General features: G+C 37.4%; 1 protein-coding gene across 1 annotated transcript in view; it reads left to right on the top strand.

Moving 5' to 3' along the window:
- Positions 1-20707, top strand: part of kcnh5b (potassium voltage-gated channel, subfamily H (eag-related), member 5b) — a 48421-nt gene extending 27714 nt beyond the window's left edge. The window contains exons 9-12 of the mRNA XM_082154418.1: positions 4174-4373; positions 4465-4717; positions 9751-9947; positions 18706-20707. Coding sequence (XP_082010544.1) covers positions 4174-4373; positions 4465-4717; positions 9751-9947; positions 18706-19728 — 1673 coding nt within the window. The 3' untranslated portion in view covers positions 19729-20707. The remainder of the gene's footprint in view (positions 1-4173; positions 4374-4464; positions 4718-9750; positions 9948-18705) is intronic.
- Positions 20708-21812: the final 1105 nt, after the last annotated feature.

The raw sequence follows: 21812 nt of genomic DNA, 5'->3' as shown, positions 1-21812 counted from the left end.
AACGGTTTTATTGCACACCTTCCAGCCAATCAAAATCGAGTATTCAGACAGGCCATATACATATTATTTTATTTAAAACAATAATTTTTTGATATTTCTTTTATTAATTTATTTTTACAATTAGATTTTTACAATTATGAGGTTTTTTTTAAAAGGAGTTAATAGTTTTATTCAGCAAAGATTAAATTGATCAAAAGTAATATAAACCTTTTACAATTTATAAAAAAATTCTATTTCAAATAAATGCTTTTTTTTTTTTACTTTCTAATCATCAAAAAAAATCCTGAAAATAATGTATCATGGTTTCCACAAAATATTAAGCACAACTGATTTTAATAATAAGTTATTTTTGAGCACCAAATCATTATATTAGAATGATTTCTGAAGGATCATGTGACTGAAGACTGGAGTAATGATGCTGAAAATTCAGCTTTGTCGCCAAAGCAATACATTACATTTTAAAATATAGAAAAATATAGAAAACAGTTATTTTAAATTGTAATAATATTTCAAAATATTCTTGTTTTGCTGTATTTTTGATCAAATAAATGCAGCCTTGGTGAGCAGAAGAGACTTCTTTAAAACTTTTCTTTAAAAGACTTCTTCATTATATTATATTATATTATATTATATTATATTATATTATATTATATTATATTATATTATATTATATTATATATAAGATGTGCAGAAATAGAATTACTTGGGCTGACAATGTCTTTTTGCCTCCCATCTCTGCTCCACTCGTCGTCTTCGTTTCCTCTGCCTTTTTGTAAAAAATCCCCCTCAGATCTAAGAGTCATACAGTATTTTCTTGCTTTTGACCTAGACAGCGGTTTCCCTGACCTGTAATATTCTCTAACAACATCACTTAGGTGGAACAGTCATTTTAAAAGCTCATTACACTAATGGGGTCATTGTGAATCTTTAAGAGGATGGCCGAATGAGCTCTGTTGATGCCGGTTTGGTTTCTGATGCATGAAATGTAGGAACAACAAGATACAACTTTCAGTGTGACGTGCTTATGGCAAATACAAGCAAAGACTTGATGTCAGAATAATGTTAGAACAAGGGATTTCTCCCGTAATGACATTATTGACACCAGAGTAAGGCCATGTTAGGCCAGAAATTAGTATGTTTTGGGCTTAAGGCATTTTAAAAAGGCTCTGTTGATCTACTCATGATGTTGTAAGGTCTTCAGAACACTTTGGTTTAATCAAGGGGAGATGATCACACACGCCCAATAAAAACAACAGCTCACAATTAATGGAGAGAATAATTGTAGTTAGCTGTTCTGATGACTCTTTGATAAGGCTCGTACACAGCGCAGAGCCCCATTCTCTCTTTCTCCGTCTGTAATTAACCGAACACATTGTTCTCATCTCCAGATCCTTCAGTCAAGATATTTTCTCTTTTGTTTTCATGTTTCGCTAAAGATCCTTATCTCATGTCTTACTCGTTCTTTCTTCCTGTCTTGCCCACATCTCTCTCTGTCTCTGTGGTAGTTAGGTCCTATAAGGCCTCATTATGTGTGTTAGTTTGTACATGCTCCCCTGAGACTCTCCCTAATGCACCATTTGCTCTACAACTTTCTCTATTTCTGCCCCAAAGCTACACCTGGATAAAAAGTTTAAAATCTCACTGGGTGGTATGTGGGGTGGAATTAGGGTTACCAACTGTCCCGAATTAGCCGGGACGTCCCGTATTTTGGGTCTAATTTATTTGTCCCGTACGGGACCTCCATTGTCCCAATTAAATAGACTGCTATGCTGATCTAACCACTGACTGATACAACAGCAACACGACACTTGAGAATGATCATGACACTGCATCATCCAATCACAGCCCACACTCACGCGCATCAGATCATACGCATAACAAATTAATTGAGAATTAATTATTCTTTTGGGACAAATTATTGTTTGATTTGCGAACAGAATCCTCTGCTGTCTGGTCGCTCCTGGTTCGATCCGGAGAATCCGGACTTGCGCAAACGGCAAATCGATTTCACTGTCCGCCCGGGTTTTGATTTCGGCAAATCAGTTTTGGTGAATTCAAACAACGTGATTATTGTTCATGAGTCCAACATCCAGCCACGCAAGAAAACATGACATCTTCCTGAGGGAAAAGTATGCTATTACTTTCTTTAAAATGTAGTGTATAATGTTACAAAAGCTTTCTATTTCAGATAAATGCTATTATTTTGAACTATGGTTTGTGTGTAATGTGACTTTTTTGTGTGACCTTAAAATTGTGACCTTATATTATATATACAAAATAATTATGCACAGTACACGCACATATATTATGTAAACACAAACTTTTATTTTGGATACGATTGATCGTTGCACAGCCCTATTTGGAATGTTTATATTTATGCCAAGCAGATTTTGATGATCACAAGTTCTCAGTCCTCATCTCTAACTGATGCTGAAGAACTGTGAGGAACTGTCACATCCAGTTAGGGCTGGAAAATATATCAAATATTCATGATATCTCGCAGGCGAGTTAAGCTGATGATTTTAATGCACATTATATCGTCCATTAAAGACTTATAATTATTTTATTTTTTCAGAGAGTGTTAAGTTATGCTTTAATAGCATCTCTAATTTAAAAATTCTGTGGAAAAAATGGCATTAGAGTTAAGTTCAGTTCAGTTCAGCTCAGTTCTGAGAGTCAGTTCAAACATTTTGTTTCACCTAAACTGATTCATAACAATTGATTCAACGATCCTCTGCATGGAAGTTCACCTTTAATGTGTCTGTTAAAAACCATCTCACTCACAGATCATTTCTGTTTCTCAAACCATATTGATTCAGGTATGGCCAAAAGAGTCTGTCTTTCCTTCTTTTCTTTTCTTTTCTTTTCTTTTCTTTTCTTTTCTTTTCTTTTCTTCTTTCTTTCTTTCTTTTACAATGACTCTCTGAGTTTTGTGTATTTATGAGGTTGTGTGTGAGGTTTCTTTGACTATAATTACTTTCTTTGAGTACAGGTGAGTCAGATGGCTGATATCCAAAACTTAAAACTGAATCAGAAAAAATACAAAGAGAAGAAATCCCCTTCCTAACTCACTCTCTTCAGCCTTCTGACTCCCTCTTGTTTTCCCTGTTTCTCTCGATCAGTTTTCTCCTCCTCTAACTTGGTCATTTCATTTGGCTTTTCATCATCCATTTTATCTTATCACATTCCATCCATTTCACTTTCTTTTCTGTTCCCGCTCTTCTCTTATTGGTTGTGAGTGGAAGTATTTGGAAAGCTATTTCAGGAAGGTTGCCATAGAGATGAGGATCGGAGATACTGTGGTAACACATGAGAAAGGCAATAAAAACAGGAGCAGAAGTTTACATTGTGCCATTTGCATTGTAAAACTGCATATTGTAAAATGTTTGAAATAGAGCTGCACGATTCTGAACAAACTAAACAAAATAACATAATTTACTAGAGGTTAAGAGACAAAATGTTAATTGCTGCAGTCAATTTAAAATGTTTAATTAATCTGAATGAATATTTTTTTTTAAATTGGTTTCAATTAATGATTTAATGACTCATAAATACTTCACTTGTTTCTTTAATGGATGAATCTGCATTTCTCAACAAATCTTTCACGAATGATTCAATGACAAATACTTCTTCTTTTTTTACAGTCACCAAATCATTGTCATTTAAGAATGAGATTTGTGGGTGTTTGCATCAAGTGTTTGCATTTTTTTTTTTTCGTGCAGTTCTAGTTTGAAACAATTACTGTGTATTTCAATTAATGCTAAATATATTCTGTCACACATATCCAAATCTATTGTCACATTTGAACAATTTATTTATCTACATTTCATTTTTCATTCATTCATTCATTCAGAATCTACCCAAAAATTGAATATCTGTCAAATTATAATTCTGTCATCATTTACTCACCCTCATGTTGTGCCAAACCTGTATGCATTTCTTTCTTCTGTGGAAGACAAAAGAAAATATTAAATAAACTTTATTTGTACATTTAACAATTTATTTAAATGTTTAAAATGAATTGATTTGAAGGATTTATTTAATTAGTTTTTAGGTACTTAAGTCTGCCACACATTTAAGACATTTAAATGCCACAAAGTGTTCTTTTTTTTTTTCTCATTTCAAATCGTCTGACCAATATCTATTTTATTCTTCTCTCCTCATGTCCTATAGCTCTCCTTTACGCCACCATCTTTGGTAATGTGACAACCATTTTCCAGCAGATGTATGCAAACACCAACCGTTACCATGAAATGCTGAATAACGTGCGGGATTTCCTCAAGCTCTACCAGGTGCCCAAAGGCCTCAGTGAGAGAGTGATGGACTACATCGTCTCCACGTGGTCCATGTCCAAAGGCATCGACACAGAGAAGGTGAGACTGAAACAGATGGGATTGGTTGCATGATTGAAGTGTTTGATATTATTCTTGGAAAATTCTACATTGGAAATTCATCTGTGCACAGGTGCTCTCCATCTGCCCTAAGGACATGCGGGCTGATATCTGCGTGCACCTGAACAGGAACGTGTTCAACGAGCACCCTGCCTTCCGATTGGCCAGTGACGGATGTTTGCGCTCATTGGCTGTTGAGTTCCAAATGATACACTCCGCCCCCGGTGACCTCATCTTCCATGCGGGTGAAAGCGTGGACCTGCTCTGCTTTGTGGTGTCAGGATCACTGGAGGTCATCCAGGATGACGAGGTCATCGCTATACTGGGTTCGTTTGGTAACTGTTTTTAAAAGCACTGATTTATGCCAGGTTCACACTGTACGATTTTGGCTACGATTTGCCCGCCTGAGAGATTCCTCTAATTCCTAGGCAAAAATCGGAAGTCTTTGATCGCTAGTTTGACATGTTCACCGACTTCTGATTAATGACTAATGTGATCAAATTTTCAAAGACAAAAGATTTGATGCACAGTCCAGACTTCTACGACAACTGTCAAATCAAAAACCAATAGGAGTGCGGAACATGATGATGCAGTTAGTAAGACAACAACAAACCACCACTTGCTCCAAACACACATCTTTGTTTTTTTCCCAGTTTCCTTTTTTAAGAAAAGCCATGATCAAAATTGATGCTAGAGTGTTTTTGTTTGCTAGCTAGAATTTCTGTCCCGCATGTAAATGCAGCTCACAGTCAACGAATGCGTCATGGATTGATGTTAAACCCCAGGCGAGTCTTCTTGCGTGCATCCGTTTTTTACTCGTCATGACTGCCGTACAGTCTCAGTTAAAGCGTAACTCTCGCCAAAATGCAACCTAGGGTCTTTTTGTTAATCTACCCGAAGCAAACTTTCATTTAAAAGCATAATTAGAATGGAAACGGCACTTTTAAGTTTGACCGTATTTTCGTTTTCGGTCAAATTGCCTTTTGAATGGGAGTGCTTGGGGCACGACTATCATAGCATCAAAATCACTATTTTTAAAACACTAAGAAGGCTCGACACAACATGAATTTTTGCTCGAAGTATCACCAGGGGCTCTACACATGAACTCGAGCATTGAGGACATTGTTTGTGTACACAGAGTTTACTAAAAAGAAAGATTTTGAACAATTCACTGTAGCTGTGTCCGCCGGCATTTTGACAATCTCCGAATGCGAATGAACTGACTCTGAATTTTAGTATTGTTTCTTATATGAGGATCCTTTTTCAAATACAAGGTCAATATTGATTTTCACTTACGACAAAACAACAAATTATCCGTGAATTTATATGGAACTAAGCTTTATAAGCTTTCCATCTTTACTCTCCTCGGCGGACAAAGCTACAGTGAGTTGTTCAAGAACTTTCTTTTTAGTAAACTCTGTGTACACAAACAATGTTCTCAATGTTCGAGTTCATGTGTAGAGCCCCTGGTAGAGCCCCATTTTGATGCTATGATAGTCGTGCCCCAAGCACTCCCATTCAAAAGGCAATTTGACCGAAAACGAATATACGGTCAAACTTAAAAGTGGCGTTTCCATTCTAATTATGCTTTTAAACGAAATTTTGCCTCGAGTAGATTAACAAAAAGACCCTAGGTTGCATTTTGGCGAGAGTTACGCTTTAATAACAACTGAGATCTTACAGTGTAACATGGCTTACAGCGGGGATCATGATCGTACAGTCTGACAAGCAACAGTCTGAAAGGACTATTATAAATCGTACAGTGTGCACCTGGCTTAATACATGCTCTAGGTTTTTTTTTTACCATCTATTAGCATCTCTCAATATCTGTTCATTCTTGCTGCTGTCAGTGTTTGACTTCTACATTAGAAAAACATTTTGGTTGTCATGGTGATGAAAAACTTTTTTTTAAATGATTTCTTTTTGACATCATTAATTTGATTTTGATTGAATCTCAAGCAATCAGACTGACTTCCATTATAAACACCATCTCACTTTTAAACTTTCAATCAGCTGCTTCACTGAAATCGCATTAGAATATCACTCTCCCTTGAGTCGTCATCGGAATGGAACCATACAGCGGCATTAATCATTAAGCTCTAATGGCCGCTGAGTTGAGGCCTTGTCTCTCCTCCAGCTCGGCAGGAAGCCTGGACTCACAGTGTCTCTGTGTACCCAGGAGGGTGGTGGGTGTCTGGGCAGAGGAAGATGGGCTCCTGGGGAGTCGAGTTAGTGAGGTGTAGAGCTGTGCGGCTCAATAGGAGACAAATGAGAAGAAATTATGACATTAGTCACATTTATCCATATGGCTTACATTTACCCAAAACAATTTTCACTGGACCGTCTTCAACAAAACCCTTGTAAATGTGCTTAAGGAAAAACATACCCAAGTGTCACTTGTTTACTTAAAGAGATTGTTTTCCCAAAATGGAAATTCTGGCATAATTTACTCACCATCATGCAGTTCAAAACCTGTATGATTTCCTTTCTTCTGTGGAACACAAAAGAAGATATTGCTAAAAGTTTCTCGGTCTACATTATTCTGGAGACATTTGAAAACAGCGTTTTCGTTTCAAAACGCTCTCGTTTTCAAGTGTTTTCCAACAGTTGCTCTTCCATACTGAAGCATCGGATAACGTTTAAATCATCTTACTGCATATGCGTAATACTAAAAGATCACTGAGATGATGCTGAGAGACGAGACATAATAAAGATCTCATGCTATTTTATTAGCAAAATATCCCACAACTTACTGTACTTGCGTTCAGTTTGCACTCAAAATACGAATGGTCTAAAATGCAATTTCTCTCAAGTTTTGCCACAGAACAGCAATTTTCTGGAATCTTTGCAGCAATGTAGTATGAAGACTGCACAAAGTAAAAACAGTTTCTAACAATACTATGAAAATAAATAGCAGGCACAACAATGCTGGTATAACCATAGATACCTTTGGGTACAATATACGTCACATGACTAAACATACGTCATTTTTTTCAAATACCTATGTTTTTACAGTCTACACTACATCATAAAAACAGGGTTTTTAATGTATCCACTTCAAAGAGCCTCTTCAAATGTCTCTGTTTTAGCAGGACACCGTCTCAGTTTGGACAGAATTTGTATATTCCACCTAACATTCTCAACCTTTACACACACTATAAAAGTATTATAAAATATTACAGTATGATCCTGAAGGTATGGGTTTAACTGTCCCCACGTGGCAACAGAGTGCCATGGTAACACATGACTCCTTGGAGACAATGTTTGCTGGCTTCTGTCTGAGATAAACCGTAAATCCCCACAGCCTCTTTAGGGATACGACTGTCTTCAAACTCTCAGTAGAGTCCTTGACAAAGTCTCTGCAGACCAGATCTGCTGCACACAGTATGTTCAAATTAAAATAAATACCCTGACCGTGTGAAACAACTTATTTTTTGTACCATAATAATGTTTACATGAATCAATTTGGAATTTGTATTAAGTTATATATACTGTATATATTGTACTAAATGCAACATATCAGCTCTTGTGCATGCAGTCTACAACATGTTATTAGGGTTGACGCAAGAGTGGTTTGCTTTGTTAAAGATGACAGCAGAACAATGGTTTTCAGGAAAAGAGGATGAATTTTTGAATGGTTAATTAGAGCGCATGTGTGCATGCATTCCTAGCAGCTGCTAATTGTGGTTTAATTGGTCTGGCATGTGCAGCCAATTAAATATGTTTTGTTACTAGAAATAAGTCTTTAATTGGCAGGACAAACACCTGTGGCAGATGATCTCTGTAAGGAGATAATGCTGAGCTCAGCATCAAAAATATTAGCTTGAAAACAAGAAACTTCTCTTTGAACGAGCCAAAAATGATTTTGATTTTCCCAGATTTCTTGTGGTAACTGCATGTTCAGCACTGCTGCGTCCTATGGAATCAGTGCAGGGTTTTGCACTTGAAGGTTGAAGGTCTATTTTGGGTCGCTGGCGCCGAGGATCTGTGGAAAGTGATGGGAGAGATCAGTGTGCCATTGATCTTCGGCATCTTAAACGAGTAGAGACAGCTACACTCCTCTCTGATAATACCACGTTCATCTATGCAGCAATTATCCTGCTTTCTTACTGTCTCTTAATGTTTCTTGGCTCTTTCACTCAGTTCTGAAAATAAGAGATAATTAAAAAATGATACTTGAGCTCTAAGTTATCTTTTGTGCTTTACACTTATTGCATTTCTGAGTAGTTTGAGTTCCTTTTTGGCCTTAAAATTTAAGGTTGGCAGGAAATGGTTCTCCACCCTATCTATTTTCTAAATGTATGTCATTGATCTTATTGTGAACAATTCATTCATGCATATGTTTCTTTTTTAGCTTGTAATTTTGTAACTTCCATTGAAATGTCAGACTTCTCTCTGGTAAAACCCCGTCCCTTTCTTACAATTGACAGCAAGCTCACATTCAAATCTGCCTCCATCCAAGTCCCTGTCCTACTTTTTTATTTTATTTTGATCAATCCATTTCATTAGGATGTACGTCACAAAATGGATTAAATAATTTGCCGCTAATTCCGTTCCATTCCTTTGACTGGAAAATGAAAATTCAGTCATTTACTCACCCTTTTGTGGTTCCAAACTCATTTGATTTTCCTCTATGGAACACATTTTTTTTGAAGAATGTCCAAGGTTCTCGTTTTCATACAACAAAAGTTGATAGTAATTTTTACTATGAAGGATTAAAAAAAAAAAACACCAAAAACTTCATATGACTTTTTATTCTAATTCACTGTTCTAATTCTTCTGAATTCACATGATAGCTTTGTATAAGGAATGGACCAGAGCAAGGGCAACGTTTCCAGTAAATATCCAAAAACTGTTAAAATATCATCTTTTACAGAAGAAAGAAAGTCATGCTGGTTTGTAATGACATGAGGGTGTTTAATGATAACAGATTTTTGATAGAGAATTCATTTTTGAGAGAATTATTAATTACATTTTCTGTCAGTTTACACAAAGCTATTATATGGCTTTATTCAGCTCCACGCAAGACATACATTCATATGAGTTCAGAATGAAAGGAAAGTGAGTAATCCAAAGTTCTGCTTTTTATGTTAATTACCCTTTTAAGTAGAGTAAGCTAAACTCTTTCCAGTACAGTAATTCTCCTGCTCAGGTTGGTGCCTGTCTCTAGATCTACAGTATTAAGAGAATATTCATTGAAATGTCAGATTTGATAACTCTGCTGCTCAACCTTGCTGTGAGATGATACATTTGATACAAGACACCAATTAAATCTCCCACTAACTCTCTGCTCTGTTAAATATCTTTATAATCTTCCCTTTGCATGTTCTCTGATCCTTTTGTCCTTTTGCTCTCTCAGGTAAAGGGGACGTGTTCGGTGATGTGTTTTGGAAGGAGACGACTTTGGCCCACTCATGCGCTAACGTTCGAGCGTTAACATACTGTGATCTTCACATCATAAAGAGGGAAGCCCTGTTGAAGGTGTTAGACTTTTACACAGCATTTGCCAACTCCTTCTCCCGGAACCTCATTCTCACCTGCAACCTGCGCAAAAGGGTGAGAAACATTAGCAAGTACACATCTCGTATGTTATGTCTCATTGTTTTTGATAGGATTGTCAGTGTTTCCATAGATCAGCATTTCAGACTCCTTTGTTTGAATGATTCGACCTATTTCAGCATTTTATGTGCTGAGATATCGCGCTTTCTTGCTTCCCTCGATATTTTCTCTTCCTGCTAAACACTTACTAAGCCACACACACTCATTCTCACACACACACACACACACACACACACACACACACACACACACACACACACACACACACACACACACACACACACACACACACACACACACACCCCTACCTACACCTACAAACAACAGAGTGTTTTTAGGCTAATGGTCAGATATGAATAAATCAAAACACAGCAAAAGCTCCTCTCATACATACTTCCCCTTTATCACTTTCTCTTTCTCTCTCTCCCCCTAATGTTATTCCTTTTTTCCACCCTGATTGTTCCCAGCATGCTTTTACCTGTCAAACAGTCTTACATTTATGCTGAAGCAAAAGACAAAATCACAGTAGCACTGTTTTAAAAAGTTTTAATAGATTTTTAGATTTTTGACTTTTTATTCTTAGACTTTTCTCTGCTGTATAAATAGTAAATAGAGGGCAGAAAATTAAGGGAATAGGAAAAATAGTGGAATAGGATCAGGATCATTCGTGCAAGCTTGATTTCATGATCACCATGACTTAACAGCTTGGCCAAAAAGTTTAGAATTGTTGATGGGAAAAAAAAAGATTAATTCACAGCAATTAATCCGTATAGTATTTATGATATAGAAATAAAACGGCAGCATAGTGATTTCAGATGTATTTTGTGGTCAAATGAAAGACCACATTTGACACATCTTGTTTAGTGCCTTTGTTGAGGGAGCCTGAGGGTTTCAATGGAATTAAAGATTTAGATTTCAAGCATGTATCTGCCATTTAAAAGAGGACAGAGAGAGAGAGAGGGGGGGTAAGGATGGCATCAGTCTGGAGAAAGGAGTGAAAAGAGACTTGCTGGTGTTTTTGATTGTGTGTGTGTGTGTGTGTGTGTGTGTGTGTGTGTGTGTGTGTGTGTGTGTGTGTGTGTAGGGCAGAGGTGTGAGATGATTATTTTAAGAAGGTTTGTGGAATATTCTCACATGTACTGTGTGTGTGTGGTCCTGGTTATTTTTTGGAAATTTTTGGGGTAATATACAGTTTGTACGGTATAAGAATAATTATGTCTATGGAATGTCGTGTGTGTTTGTGTTTTCTGGTTAATCAGTTAGGACAGTCTATAAGACAGCTTGTGGGCCTTCAGGCTGACACACAACACACAGACACACTTCTTCCAGAAGGCTTTTGCATTAATGATGTGACCCAGAATAAGACTCTGTCTGGCAATAACTTCCCAATTCTGAGACTGGTTGTTTGCCTAAACTACTACAGTACTACTGTCAAACCACATAAAATGTTCACTAGTTCCATGGCTATCTTAGCATTATATGCAAACAAATAACATCATTGTAGGAGGTTAATGTTATCTTTCTAATAACATGTCTAATAATGATGACAATGAGAATCATACTTGTATTAGTTAACCAGACCACCTTGCACTGCCCCGTGAAATATAATTTTACAAAAATATTCTAATATTCACTTTTTATTCAATTAATTCAATTATTATAATTATAATTTATATATACATATATACACACATATACTACTACTACTAATAATAATAATAATAATAATAGTTTTAACAAGTCAATTATTTTAAATAAATATTTTATGACTGTGTATACATAGCCTCAGAGATCATGTGGTTTTCTGGAGGTGATGCATTATTTATATTACTGTTTTAAAATAATAACATTTAAATACTCACTTTATTGTTTTGTATTACTTGTATTGGTATAATAATAATAATAATAAAGATCAATAATAAAAAAATTCTTATTATGCTATTGTTGTTGTTATTGTTAATAATAATAATTATAAATATATAGCAATAATAATAACAATGATAATAATAAGTGCATTTTTTATACAAGTTAATCATTTTAAATAACTGTATTGTAATAAAATTGCCAAAAGCACTCCTGAGTCCTGACTGTGTCTACATAGTCTCAGAATTCAAGTGTTTTAATGGAGGTGTGTGGTGTGTTATTTCCTCCGAGAGTCACATGTTTTTTAGGCAAAGAGATACGGACAGGTTTAGAATTGTTTTCTTTAAACAGTAAATTGAACAGAAGACTGAATCTCATATCTCATCAGTCTGATGCTGAATTAGAAGAGTTTTCAGTGTGTGTGTTCACTGCATGACTGCATTAGACGTGTGTGTATGACTGCAGGTGACAGGCAGGATTACCTGAACAGCCCTAATGTGTCACCTAATCACCCACCGAGACTGACACACTCTCCCTCAGTGTGTGTGTGTGCGCGCATGTGAGAAAGAGGAGGGAGGTTTAGGTACGGTACAGTGATGGCTCTAGGGTTTGAAGGAAAGAGAGATATTTATAGAGACAGACTTTTTTTTTTATTTTTCATTTTTCCTGAAATGGAAGAAATTCTTAAAATATATATATAATATTAATTTGCATTTAAAATATTTATATTCATTTATCTTTGATGTATAATGTGATATAATATAATATATATTAGCATTTGCACTACCTGATTGCAGTTCCTTTAGTGAAACATAAACAACGCTAGCAACTGGTGCCATTCATTCTTAGTGAAGACACACACGCTCCAGAGTGATACCATCCTTACCTTCCTCTCTCCCTCTCTCTCTCTCTCTTTCTTTCTCTCTCTCTCTCTCTCTCTCTCTCTCTCTCTCTCTCTCTCTCTCTCTCTCTCTCTCTCTCTCTCTCTCGTTAGTTTTCTCTCTCAGTCCTGTCTTCATCTCCATTTGGTCTGTTTAGTGGTCTAATTAGTGATGTTTTTAAGTTTATTCTCTGTAGTGACAGGGCTCAGGAGAGTACAGAGATACACAAATACACGTTCAGGCACACTAGATGATAAATATATGGAAAATGAAGTTACTGAAAAAAAAAAAAAAAAATCAGATAAAGATGGAATGCTTCCATGCGCTCGCTTCAGGCAGATAGTCCCCCCAAAAAATCAGACCCATTTAATCATAGATACACACAGCGACATCTTGGCAAGAAGGTGAGACTCCCCTGCCGATTTCCCTCTTTGGAGTAATGGCTTCTCTCTTGAGTGCTTCCAGAACATTCTAGAGAGTGAGAGATTGATGGAAGAGAGGAGCAGCCCTGCATTTTATTTAATTTTTTTTTTTTTTTGCTTGCTGGCAATAATGCGTGTAAGGAAAGCTTGTGTTTGTGATATTTCTGCTGCTTTAATTTCAGAGGGGATTCTTACATTTAAGACGGGGTTACATTGTCTATTAGTATATAATGAGGAGGAGGTGTGTGTGTGTGTGTGTGTGTGTGTGTGTGTGTGTGTGTGTGTGTGTGTGTGTGTGTGTGTGTGTGTGTGTGTGTGTGTGTGTGTGTGTGTGTGTGTGTGTGTGTGTGTGTGTGAGAGAAAGCACACCTGGTTTCCTTCTAACTGTAATGTGACAGTAAGAGGGTCTGAAGCATTTGTCAGTGATTCTCCGCAGTAAACGTTCTGGACACATTTTGAGCCAATTACCTCTCGTCAGAGAGAAGACGCTTCCCCACTGCGGGATGGCAGTTTGTGTGTGTGTGTGTGTGTGTCCAAGATCTGTTATGTAATTGTGTTGCTAACAGGCTTCTGTGTCATTTTAAGTCACTCAAGCCTCAATGGTTTACGCACACAAACATGCACACAAAATAAACATTCAAACTGGAAAAGGACTGACAAGTGACATGTTCAGAATGATCAAAGATTTTAGAGTCAGTATTTCTTTCTGCATTTATTTAATGTATTTTAAAATGTAATTTATTCCTGTGATGGCAAAGCTGAATTTTCAGCATAATTACTCCAGTCTTCAGTGTCACATGATCCTTCAGAAATCTTTCTAATATGGTGATTTGGTGCACAATACTTTTTTTATTATTATCAATGATGAAAAAGAGTTCAGCTGCTTTTTTTGTAACAATGTAAAAGCTCACCAAGGCTGCCTTAATTTGATGAAAATACAGTAATATTGTGAAAAAGTATTACATTTGAAAACATATTTTTTCTATTTTATCATGTTTTTTTTCCCATGATATGAAATCTGAATTTTCAGCAGGCTTCAACACGCATCAGCAGCAAACAAGTTAAAAGCTCCTTGCTCCATTGAATTAAATGCAGTAGCTGTTGGATCATGTGAAGTCCGTTAGTCCGTTGCATCTTGTGTGTGATCACTTAAGTGATGTCTTGCATGTGATGGGTGCAAATCAAGTATTTTGATTGCTCCACTGACCTAAAACCTCAGCAATCACATTCATCACGACAGATGGTTTTTCTTAGCAACCACAAGTTTTATTATTTATTTTTTATCTCTCATTCTGTCGGCAGTTGCAGGTGACTACAGACCAGTGCACAAAGCCTTCACTCTGTCGCTCTGAGATCAGAAGTGGAATCTTAAAATAGCCATTACAGTGTGGAACAGACATTTTCAGAGTGCTTTAATACTCCAAGAAAAGGCATGAAAATCAGATGCGTATTGCTATGATGTGCGGTATTCCTTCGGGGAAGGACAGTCAGGTCAGCTGTCTCTTGTTTAGAAAAAGTGAGATTCTAAAGTCCTTTGAAATGAATGTGAATCAGTTCATTTGAAAATTTTGAACCGTATCATTGCTTAGGATCCGTAAAAAATGTGATAATGGCTCTGCCCAAGACCTAGTCTGCAATTCTCTTCTTCTGCCTCTTTCTTCTGTCAACAAAGTATTTACAATTTTTCATGTATATATTTCAGCCTTGCACCTCTTTATGCGGTAATTGTTTATACAATATGCCTTCTGGCAATGTTAATTTCTCTGATATTACCATATGCATCCCGCAAATCTGAATATGCATAGTACAAATTTGCATCGTGTCCTTTCCGCAAGAGGGTTCATGATTACAATGTCATAATGTGCAGTATTTCATCTTTTGCAGCTTTCAGTGTCATTTTCTTATTGAGAATTACAGAATATGCTGTAAATCTTGACAATTTCTATTGGTTGCATGTACTTTTGGACCACCACAGTATTAATTGGGTTCATGTTTTTTCAGGTTTGTTTGAGTAGAGCCTCTTTCTTCTAATCACTCACATGCTCTCCATGCACTAATTGCTTGGGTTATGTCCTCTTACAACATCATCAAAGAGATTCTGCCTTAATTTCAACCTTTCTCTGAGGACTCTTGTCACAGCACATGAAGCGATGAAGGTCGGTGGAGAAGACAGACAGAAAAACCAATGATAATAATAATAATGCCTAATAATATGTTGTTGGTGCTGCCAAAACAGCGTCAACCTGCCGATGCATGGACTTTACAAGACCCCTGAAGGTGTCCTGTGGTATCTGGCACCAAGACATTAGCAGAAGATCCTTCAAGTCCTGTAGGTTGCGAGGTGGAGCTGCCGTGAATCAAGCCTGTTTGTTCAGCACATCACAAAGATGCTCAATTGGATTGAGGTTTGGGGAATTTGGAGGCCAGAGCAACACCTTGAACTCTTCATCATGTTCCTCAAACAATTCCTGAACAATGTGTGCAGTGTGCATTATCCTTCTGAAATAGGTCACTTCCAACAGGAAACACTATTGTTATGAAGGGTAGTTTAGGTAGGTGGCACGTGTCAAATTTACGTCCACGTGAAAGGCCAGACCCAGGGTTTCCAGAGCATCACACTCCCTCTACCGGCTTCTCGTCGTCCCACAGTGCATTGGTGCCATCACTTCCCCAGTTAAACGGCACACACGTACATGGTCGTCCACGTGATATAAAAGAATACAGGACTCATCGGATTAGGCGACCTTTTTCCACTGTTCCAAGGTCCAGTTTGACGCTCGTGTGCCCATTGTAGGGGCTTTCGGCGGTGGACAGGGGTCATCATAGGCACTCTGGTCAGCGGCTGCACAGCCCCATACGCAGCAGAGTGTGAAGCACTGTGTGTTATGACACATTCCTCCCATAACCATCATTAAAATTGTACATGACCTTCTGTTGGCTCGGACCAGACAGGATAGCCTTCCTTTTCCTCATCCAACGATGAGCCCAACACCCTGTCGCCAGTTTGTTGTTTGTCCCTCCTCGGACTTCTCATGGTAAATTCTCACCTTAGCTAACCAGGAGCAACCCACAAGCCTTGTCATTTCAGATACTCTGACCCAGTCGCTTTGCCATAACAATTTGGCCCTTGTCAAAGTCGCTCAGATATTTATTCCTGCCCATTTCTCTTGCATCCAACATGTTGATTACGAGAACTGATGGTTTGCTTATCATCTAATCTATCCAGACCTTAATATGTGGCCTTGTTAGGAGATGATCAATGATATTCTATTTACTTGTAACTGGTCAATGTTTTGGCTCATCAGTGTATATAAAATAGTGATTCAAATATATATCGTCAAGAGACAGGAGATTTTGAACAAATCTTCTATTTAAATTCGAAAGGATTTGATTTGTTTTCCATGAAAAGGACATGGAAACGTACTTCTTGAAAATCGACAGCAAGCAAGTCTCCCCTTTGGATGAATTGATTGCTTTTCTAATGAAATGAGACAAAGATTATCACACAAGGTTAAACTTGAACCGAAGCCTTGTTTGCTGATATTCTGGTCTGTAACTCCTCCCCGAAAATCCCGCTGCACTGTATTGCTATCTCATTGGCTATAGGTCATCGCCGATGTAGTTTTCAGTCAGAACACATTTCACAAACGTTGGCTTCAATGGACTGGCCAGGGTAACATTTTCTTCCTTTAAATCTTTGTTTTTGCTTTGTATGTTTAAAGTTTGACAGACAGCCTACAAAACAGTGGTCCCAGCATTCCTGTGCTCCCTATGGCCAGTTCATCCCTGGCTTTACTACAGTTAGTGGAATCACATTTAAAGTGTTCTTTATAAAACCTTATTTGCAGATGTCCTTAAAAGGCGAACAAGCAATCATTGCCTTGAAAGAGGGCAGAAGAATTAGGTTCTAATGAGCTTTCATCGCTCAACGTTATTAAAAAAAAACAACACAAATGCCTGAAGTTCCCTCCATGATTGGAACTCTTTAAATAAATTCTGTTGGTTTTGTGTGAATAACTTTAAGCTGTACCAGGAAATGTGTGTGTCAGAGGAAAATGTGTGGTCTCAAACAAAGCCTCAGTGGAACAAAAAATGTTGTAATGTTCAAATAGAGAATGTTTCAGTGTAGCTCTTGTTTTGCTGACTTTCAGAAAGGGCAAAAGTGAATGACAGACTTGCTCTGTCTGTGAGCTCCAGTGTCTGAACAAATCCATCATTTTGGTGTTCAGATCTAAGAGTTGCATATTCTTCAAAATGAAGCAGATTCTTAAGAAAAACAGGAAAAAAGGTGATGTGTGTAAATCTGCTGATCTTAAAATGTATTTTTCCTATCCCAGCTTTTTATCCCAGCCTTTTGTAAGTTGATTTCCCCCTAAAAGTGTATCTGTGGCACTATCAAAACAATAATATATTTATTTGAGCATCCTACTGGTTAATTAATTGCCTCAACTAATTGTTTGGGGTAGGACTTTCTGTTTTACACAAACGCACACACATTGTGTGTGTTTGTGTGTGTATGTGCGTGCGTGCGTGTGCACGCATGTGCATAAATATACATATAAAATGTTGTTTATTTCGCTGGATTAAATGTCTTCTAGCATAATCGATTTGCGCGAAAAAAATATTTATCATAGAAAATTCTAAATGATCTGGGCTGCATTTTCCAAAAGCATCGTAAGCCTTTGCCACCAATGGTCCCTACGATCAACTTAACTCACAATGCTTTTGGGAAACGCAGCCCTGGTCAATAATGATTATTATTTTTCTTGCAATTCCAGTTCATGATGCTTGTAGTGCAGCAATTACAAACTTTAAAACTGTTATAGCTTGAGCATTTTAGACATGTAAAAACATTAAGGTCTATTAATTATAGAATAATTAAAAGAATAAAAACCTGATTATAGAATGTATTTAAATGGGTTATCAGAAGCTATTCTGTTGACCGGTTTTGCCTCTAGTCTGACATTGTTCTTGTCTTTTACAGTATCTTGAGAGAGAGACAGACAACTAAATGAATATAATCAGCTGAACGAAATTAATCAAGCACCACAAAGCAGTTTCAATAAAGAACGTGATGATTTTCATGTGGAGAAAAAGTGGGATATGAGAAAGACAGTGGGGGTGAAGAGATCAACGTATATATAATTTAAGACAATATACAAGCATAGGTAATCTGTGGGCAGACAATGGCAAGACACAAAAAGAAGCGTTAGCGTGATGGGCTGGCTTTAGAGGAAGATAAAACATGTATAATTTAAATCTTTCTTTCCCATCACAGCACACATTATTGATAATCCCCTTATGCTGAAATTCCCACATGTCAAATGTTTAATTTTGATACTGGAGCAGCACTTCTTTTTTGATGCTCATGTAACTATTTTATGTTCAATATTTAAATATTAGTAAATCTTTTCTGATACTGTTTTTCATTGTTATAATTTCTAAATAATAGAGAGAAATTTACATCAAGAGTCTTATAAACCGAATTTGGTCAAAATGCACCATATCTTAAAGTGAAAGTTTTGATGATGATTCCAAAATTCTTGTAGATGCCAAACTAATGGTATTTCTTATTGTCTCCATATTCAGTTTATATTCCGTAAAATCATCGATGTGAAGAAGGAGGAAGAGGAGAGGCAGCGCTCAAAGAATGAGGTCCCACTCACCATTCCGGTGGACCACCCGGTCCGAAAACTTTTCCAGAAGTTCAAACAGCAGAAGGAGCTCCGTAACCAGGGTGCTTCGGCCCAGCTCGACCTGGAGAAGAATCAGCATCACCTACAGCAGCCCGCACGCATGCCAAAACCACACGCCTCCCTCATGCAGAACTCGCTGCACACGGTTCAGAACGGATCCACAAGCAGCGTGGTCACCATCTCCCAGATCACACCCATCCAGAACTGTCTGGCCTATTCTAAACTGGGCGACTCCATCAAGCAGAACAACCGCGACATCATGGAACTCAAACCTGCTGTGGCCAGCGGTGACCAAGTCGCAAACCGGCTCAAAGTGAATAACACAGCGCGGACCAAGCCCGCAGGAACCGCTCGTGGCTGGATGAGACTGAAAAACAACATGGCTGCCCCAGATTCATCTCCAGAGGAGGGGAGGAAAGAGGGATTAAACAATGCAGCTAAGGCCGTTTCCATGGAGCACCTTTCACCAGAAGTCAAAGTTCAGATAGAGAGTGTTGAGGGGGTTGGAGGATCTAGGAAGAATTCGCTCCGCAAAACGGACTCTTGGGATAGCGGCCTGACCTACAGTGACCAGAGACTGGATCGGGTTTCGGAACCACAGAGCCCTGTACCCAGACTTAGTAGAGGAGAAGGACCAGCCTGCGATTTTTCCCCCTGTAGCGAGAGCTCATTCCTGGCCTCGCTGCAGGAGGCCAGGGTAGAGCTGCGGACTGATATCCAGGCTCTGAACGGAAGGATGGTGACTTTAGAAGAACGGATTGGACAAATTCTCAGGCTGCTTTTAGAGACTTCAACGGCCCCATCTAGTGAAGACTCAAATCTGAAAACGCATAGACCCAAACTCAAAGCACAGGGCAGCATCCCTGAGTCCACACTCAGTACACCTGATTCTGAAAAGGATGAGGGATCGCCATAAGAAATTTGCATTCAATAAGCATTTGAGATGAAGCATTTGTAGTAGTGTCACTGTTTTGGTGCATCCACATCTGGCTTCTATACCTGCAGCTCATAGAGGAACGTCCTAAATAGGAGCTTGGTTTGGATTCTAGCTTGTAATTGTAGACGATAGAGCTGTCAGTTGAACATTTGAGTGGGAGCAGGAGTTGGTTTCTAGGTCTAAATAACTGCCAGGGACTCTAACCCTCTCTGAGTACAGTGGCATTTACTGCTTAATACAAAAAATGAAAGGATTTATAGTTTTAGTGCTTTAATGTTCAATCAGCACTTTTGCACACTGAAATAATGCAGGAACTATACCCCCCTTTTTCAGCGTGAGTTTGTATATATTCTGCATGTCCAGCTGGGTTCTGGCTTGCCAAAAATTTACGACCCTGATGATGTCGAATACAATTGAAATTATATTTAAATGCTTGTATATTATGCAGTTAACTGCATGCAGATCTATTTATTCTTTATTCTAAGAATGCTTATTTTCAATGTCTAAATGAAAGAGACTGTTGATTGTCTTGATTTCACCGTAATGTACATTCAGGGTTTTTAACAACATGTAGCATGACAGATCACTGAGAAAGAATGTGTCTTGTCTGAAACATTTCACGTATGCATGAATGACTTTCACAGCACTCAAGAACTTTGCCTTAAAGGACCTTAACATCACTCTTGAGATAAAGCCGAAGAAGAAAAAATTGCATTGGTTATCAGTGTAGGACATGTCTGTGTGGTTATTTTTTTCATCTGTCCATGACATTTTAACTGCCATATGTCATTTTTTTGGACAAGGATTTTGGAGGGTGTGGGATTTTATGCAGTTCAATTATGTACCACTCAATGTTATTGGGGTTTGTTTCATTTTATATTGCACCAATAGCAGCTTTTGGTGACTGCAGCTTCACCACTGCATATCTGTCAACTGTATTATATGCAACCTTAATAAAAAATGGTAAATAAGTATTTACAGTTTTAAGGATCAGTCACAATATTTTGTTCTCATATGCAAAATAACATTATGATTTGTTTATCTCTCTAAAAACAAAGTCACCCTTATCATAGGACTGGAATTCCCAGAGATGTCCTCACGAATTGAAAGACCTGAAACACACCCTCTTCAGTAGATCAAGTCCAGTTTCCAGACCAGGACCCCACAATGACAGTAAAAAATGGAACTAAATCTGAAAAACTGCTCATAAGGACTCAAATTTAAAGGTATTATTGGATTTTTTTTTTTTTTTGAGCTTCACTTAAATGCATTGTGTGCCATATATATATATATATATATACAGTATATATATACACATACGTGTGTGTGTGTGTGTGTGTGTGTGTGTGTGTGTGTGTGTGTGTGTGTGTGTGTGTGTGTGTGTGTGTGTGTGTGTGTGTGTGTGTGTGTGTGTGTGTGTGTGTGTGTGTGTGTCTGTCTTTGTGTGTATATATAACTAGTATGTTTGTGTAATATATATATATATATATATATATATATATACGGCACACATTTAAGTGATATATATATATATATATATATATATATATACATACATACACGTGTGTGTGTGTGTGTGTATATATATATAACTAGTATGTGTGTGTAATATATATATATATATATATATATATACACACTAGTTTGGGATCAGCACGTTCAGCACGTTTTTTTTTTAAAAGAAATTAAATGACTTATGATACATACAATTAATCAAAAGTGACAGAAAAGACTTTTATATTGTTGCAAAAAAAATTACTTTCTATTTATCAAAGAATCCTGAAAAAATGGATCACGGTTTTAATTTTAAAGAGACCAAATGTTCTCTTAATTGATTTATTGCATTTAAATAATGTTGCTTAAGTTTGGAATTTTTCCAGCTTTTATCAAAGTTTCTGAAAATGAACTGAAGAGGATTTTCTCAGTTCTAAAAGTAACCTTATGTGTTTTTTCTACTACATCCAATTCTTTTAATCACAGGTTTCATGTGCCTTGTCTCCCTGTCAGTTTCCAGGCATCAGAGAGTTAAAACTTCCTGCACAGGTTAAAGAGTGCAGCTCTGT

The sequence above is a fragment of the Leuciscus leuciscus genome (assembly GCF_965113295.1).
Source record: "Leuciscus leuciscus genome assembly, chromosome: 22".
Classification (NCBI taxonomy): Eukaryota; Metazoa; Chordata; class Actinopteri; order Cypriniformes; family Leuciscidae; genus Leuciscus; species Leuciscus leuciscus.
Note: the sequence above shows the minus strand (reverse complement) of the source record. Positions and strands in the feature narration are given on the sequence as shown.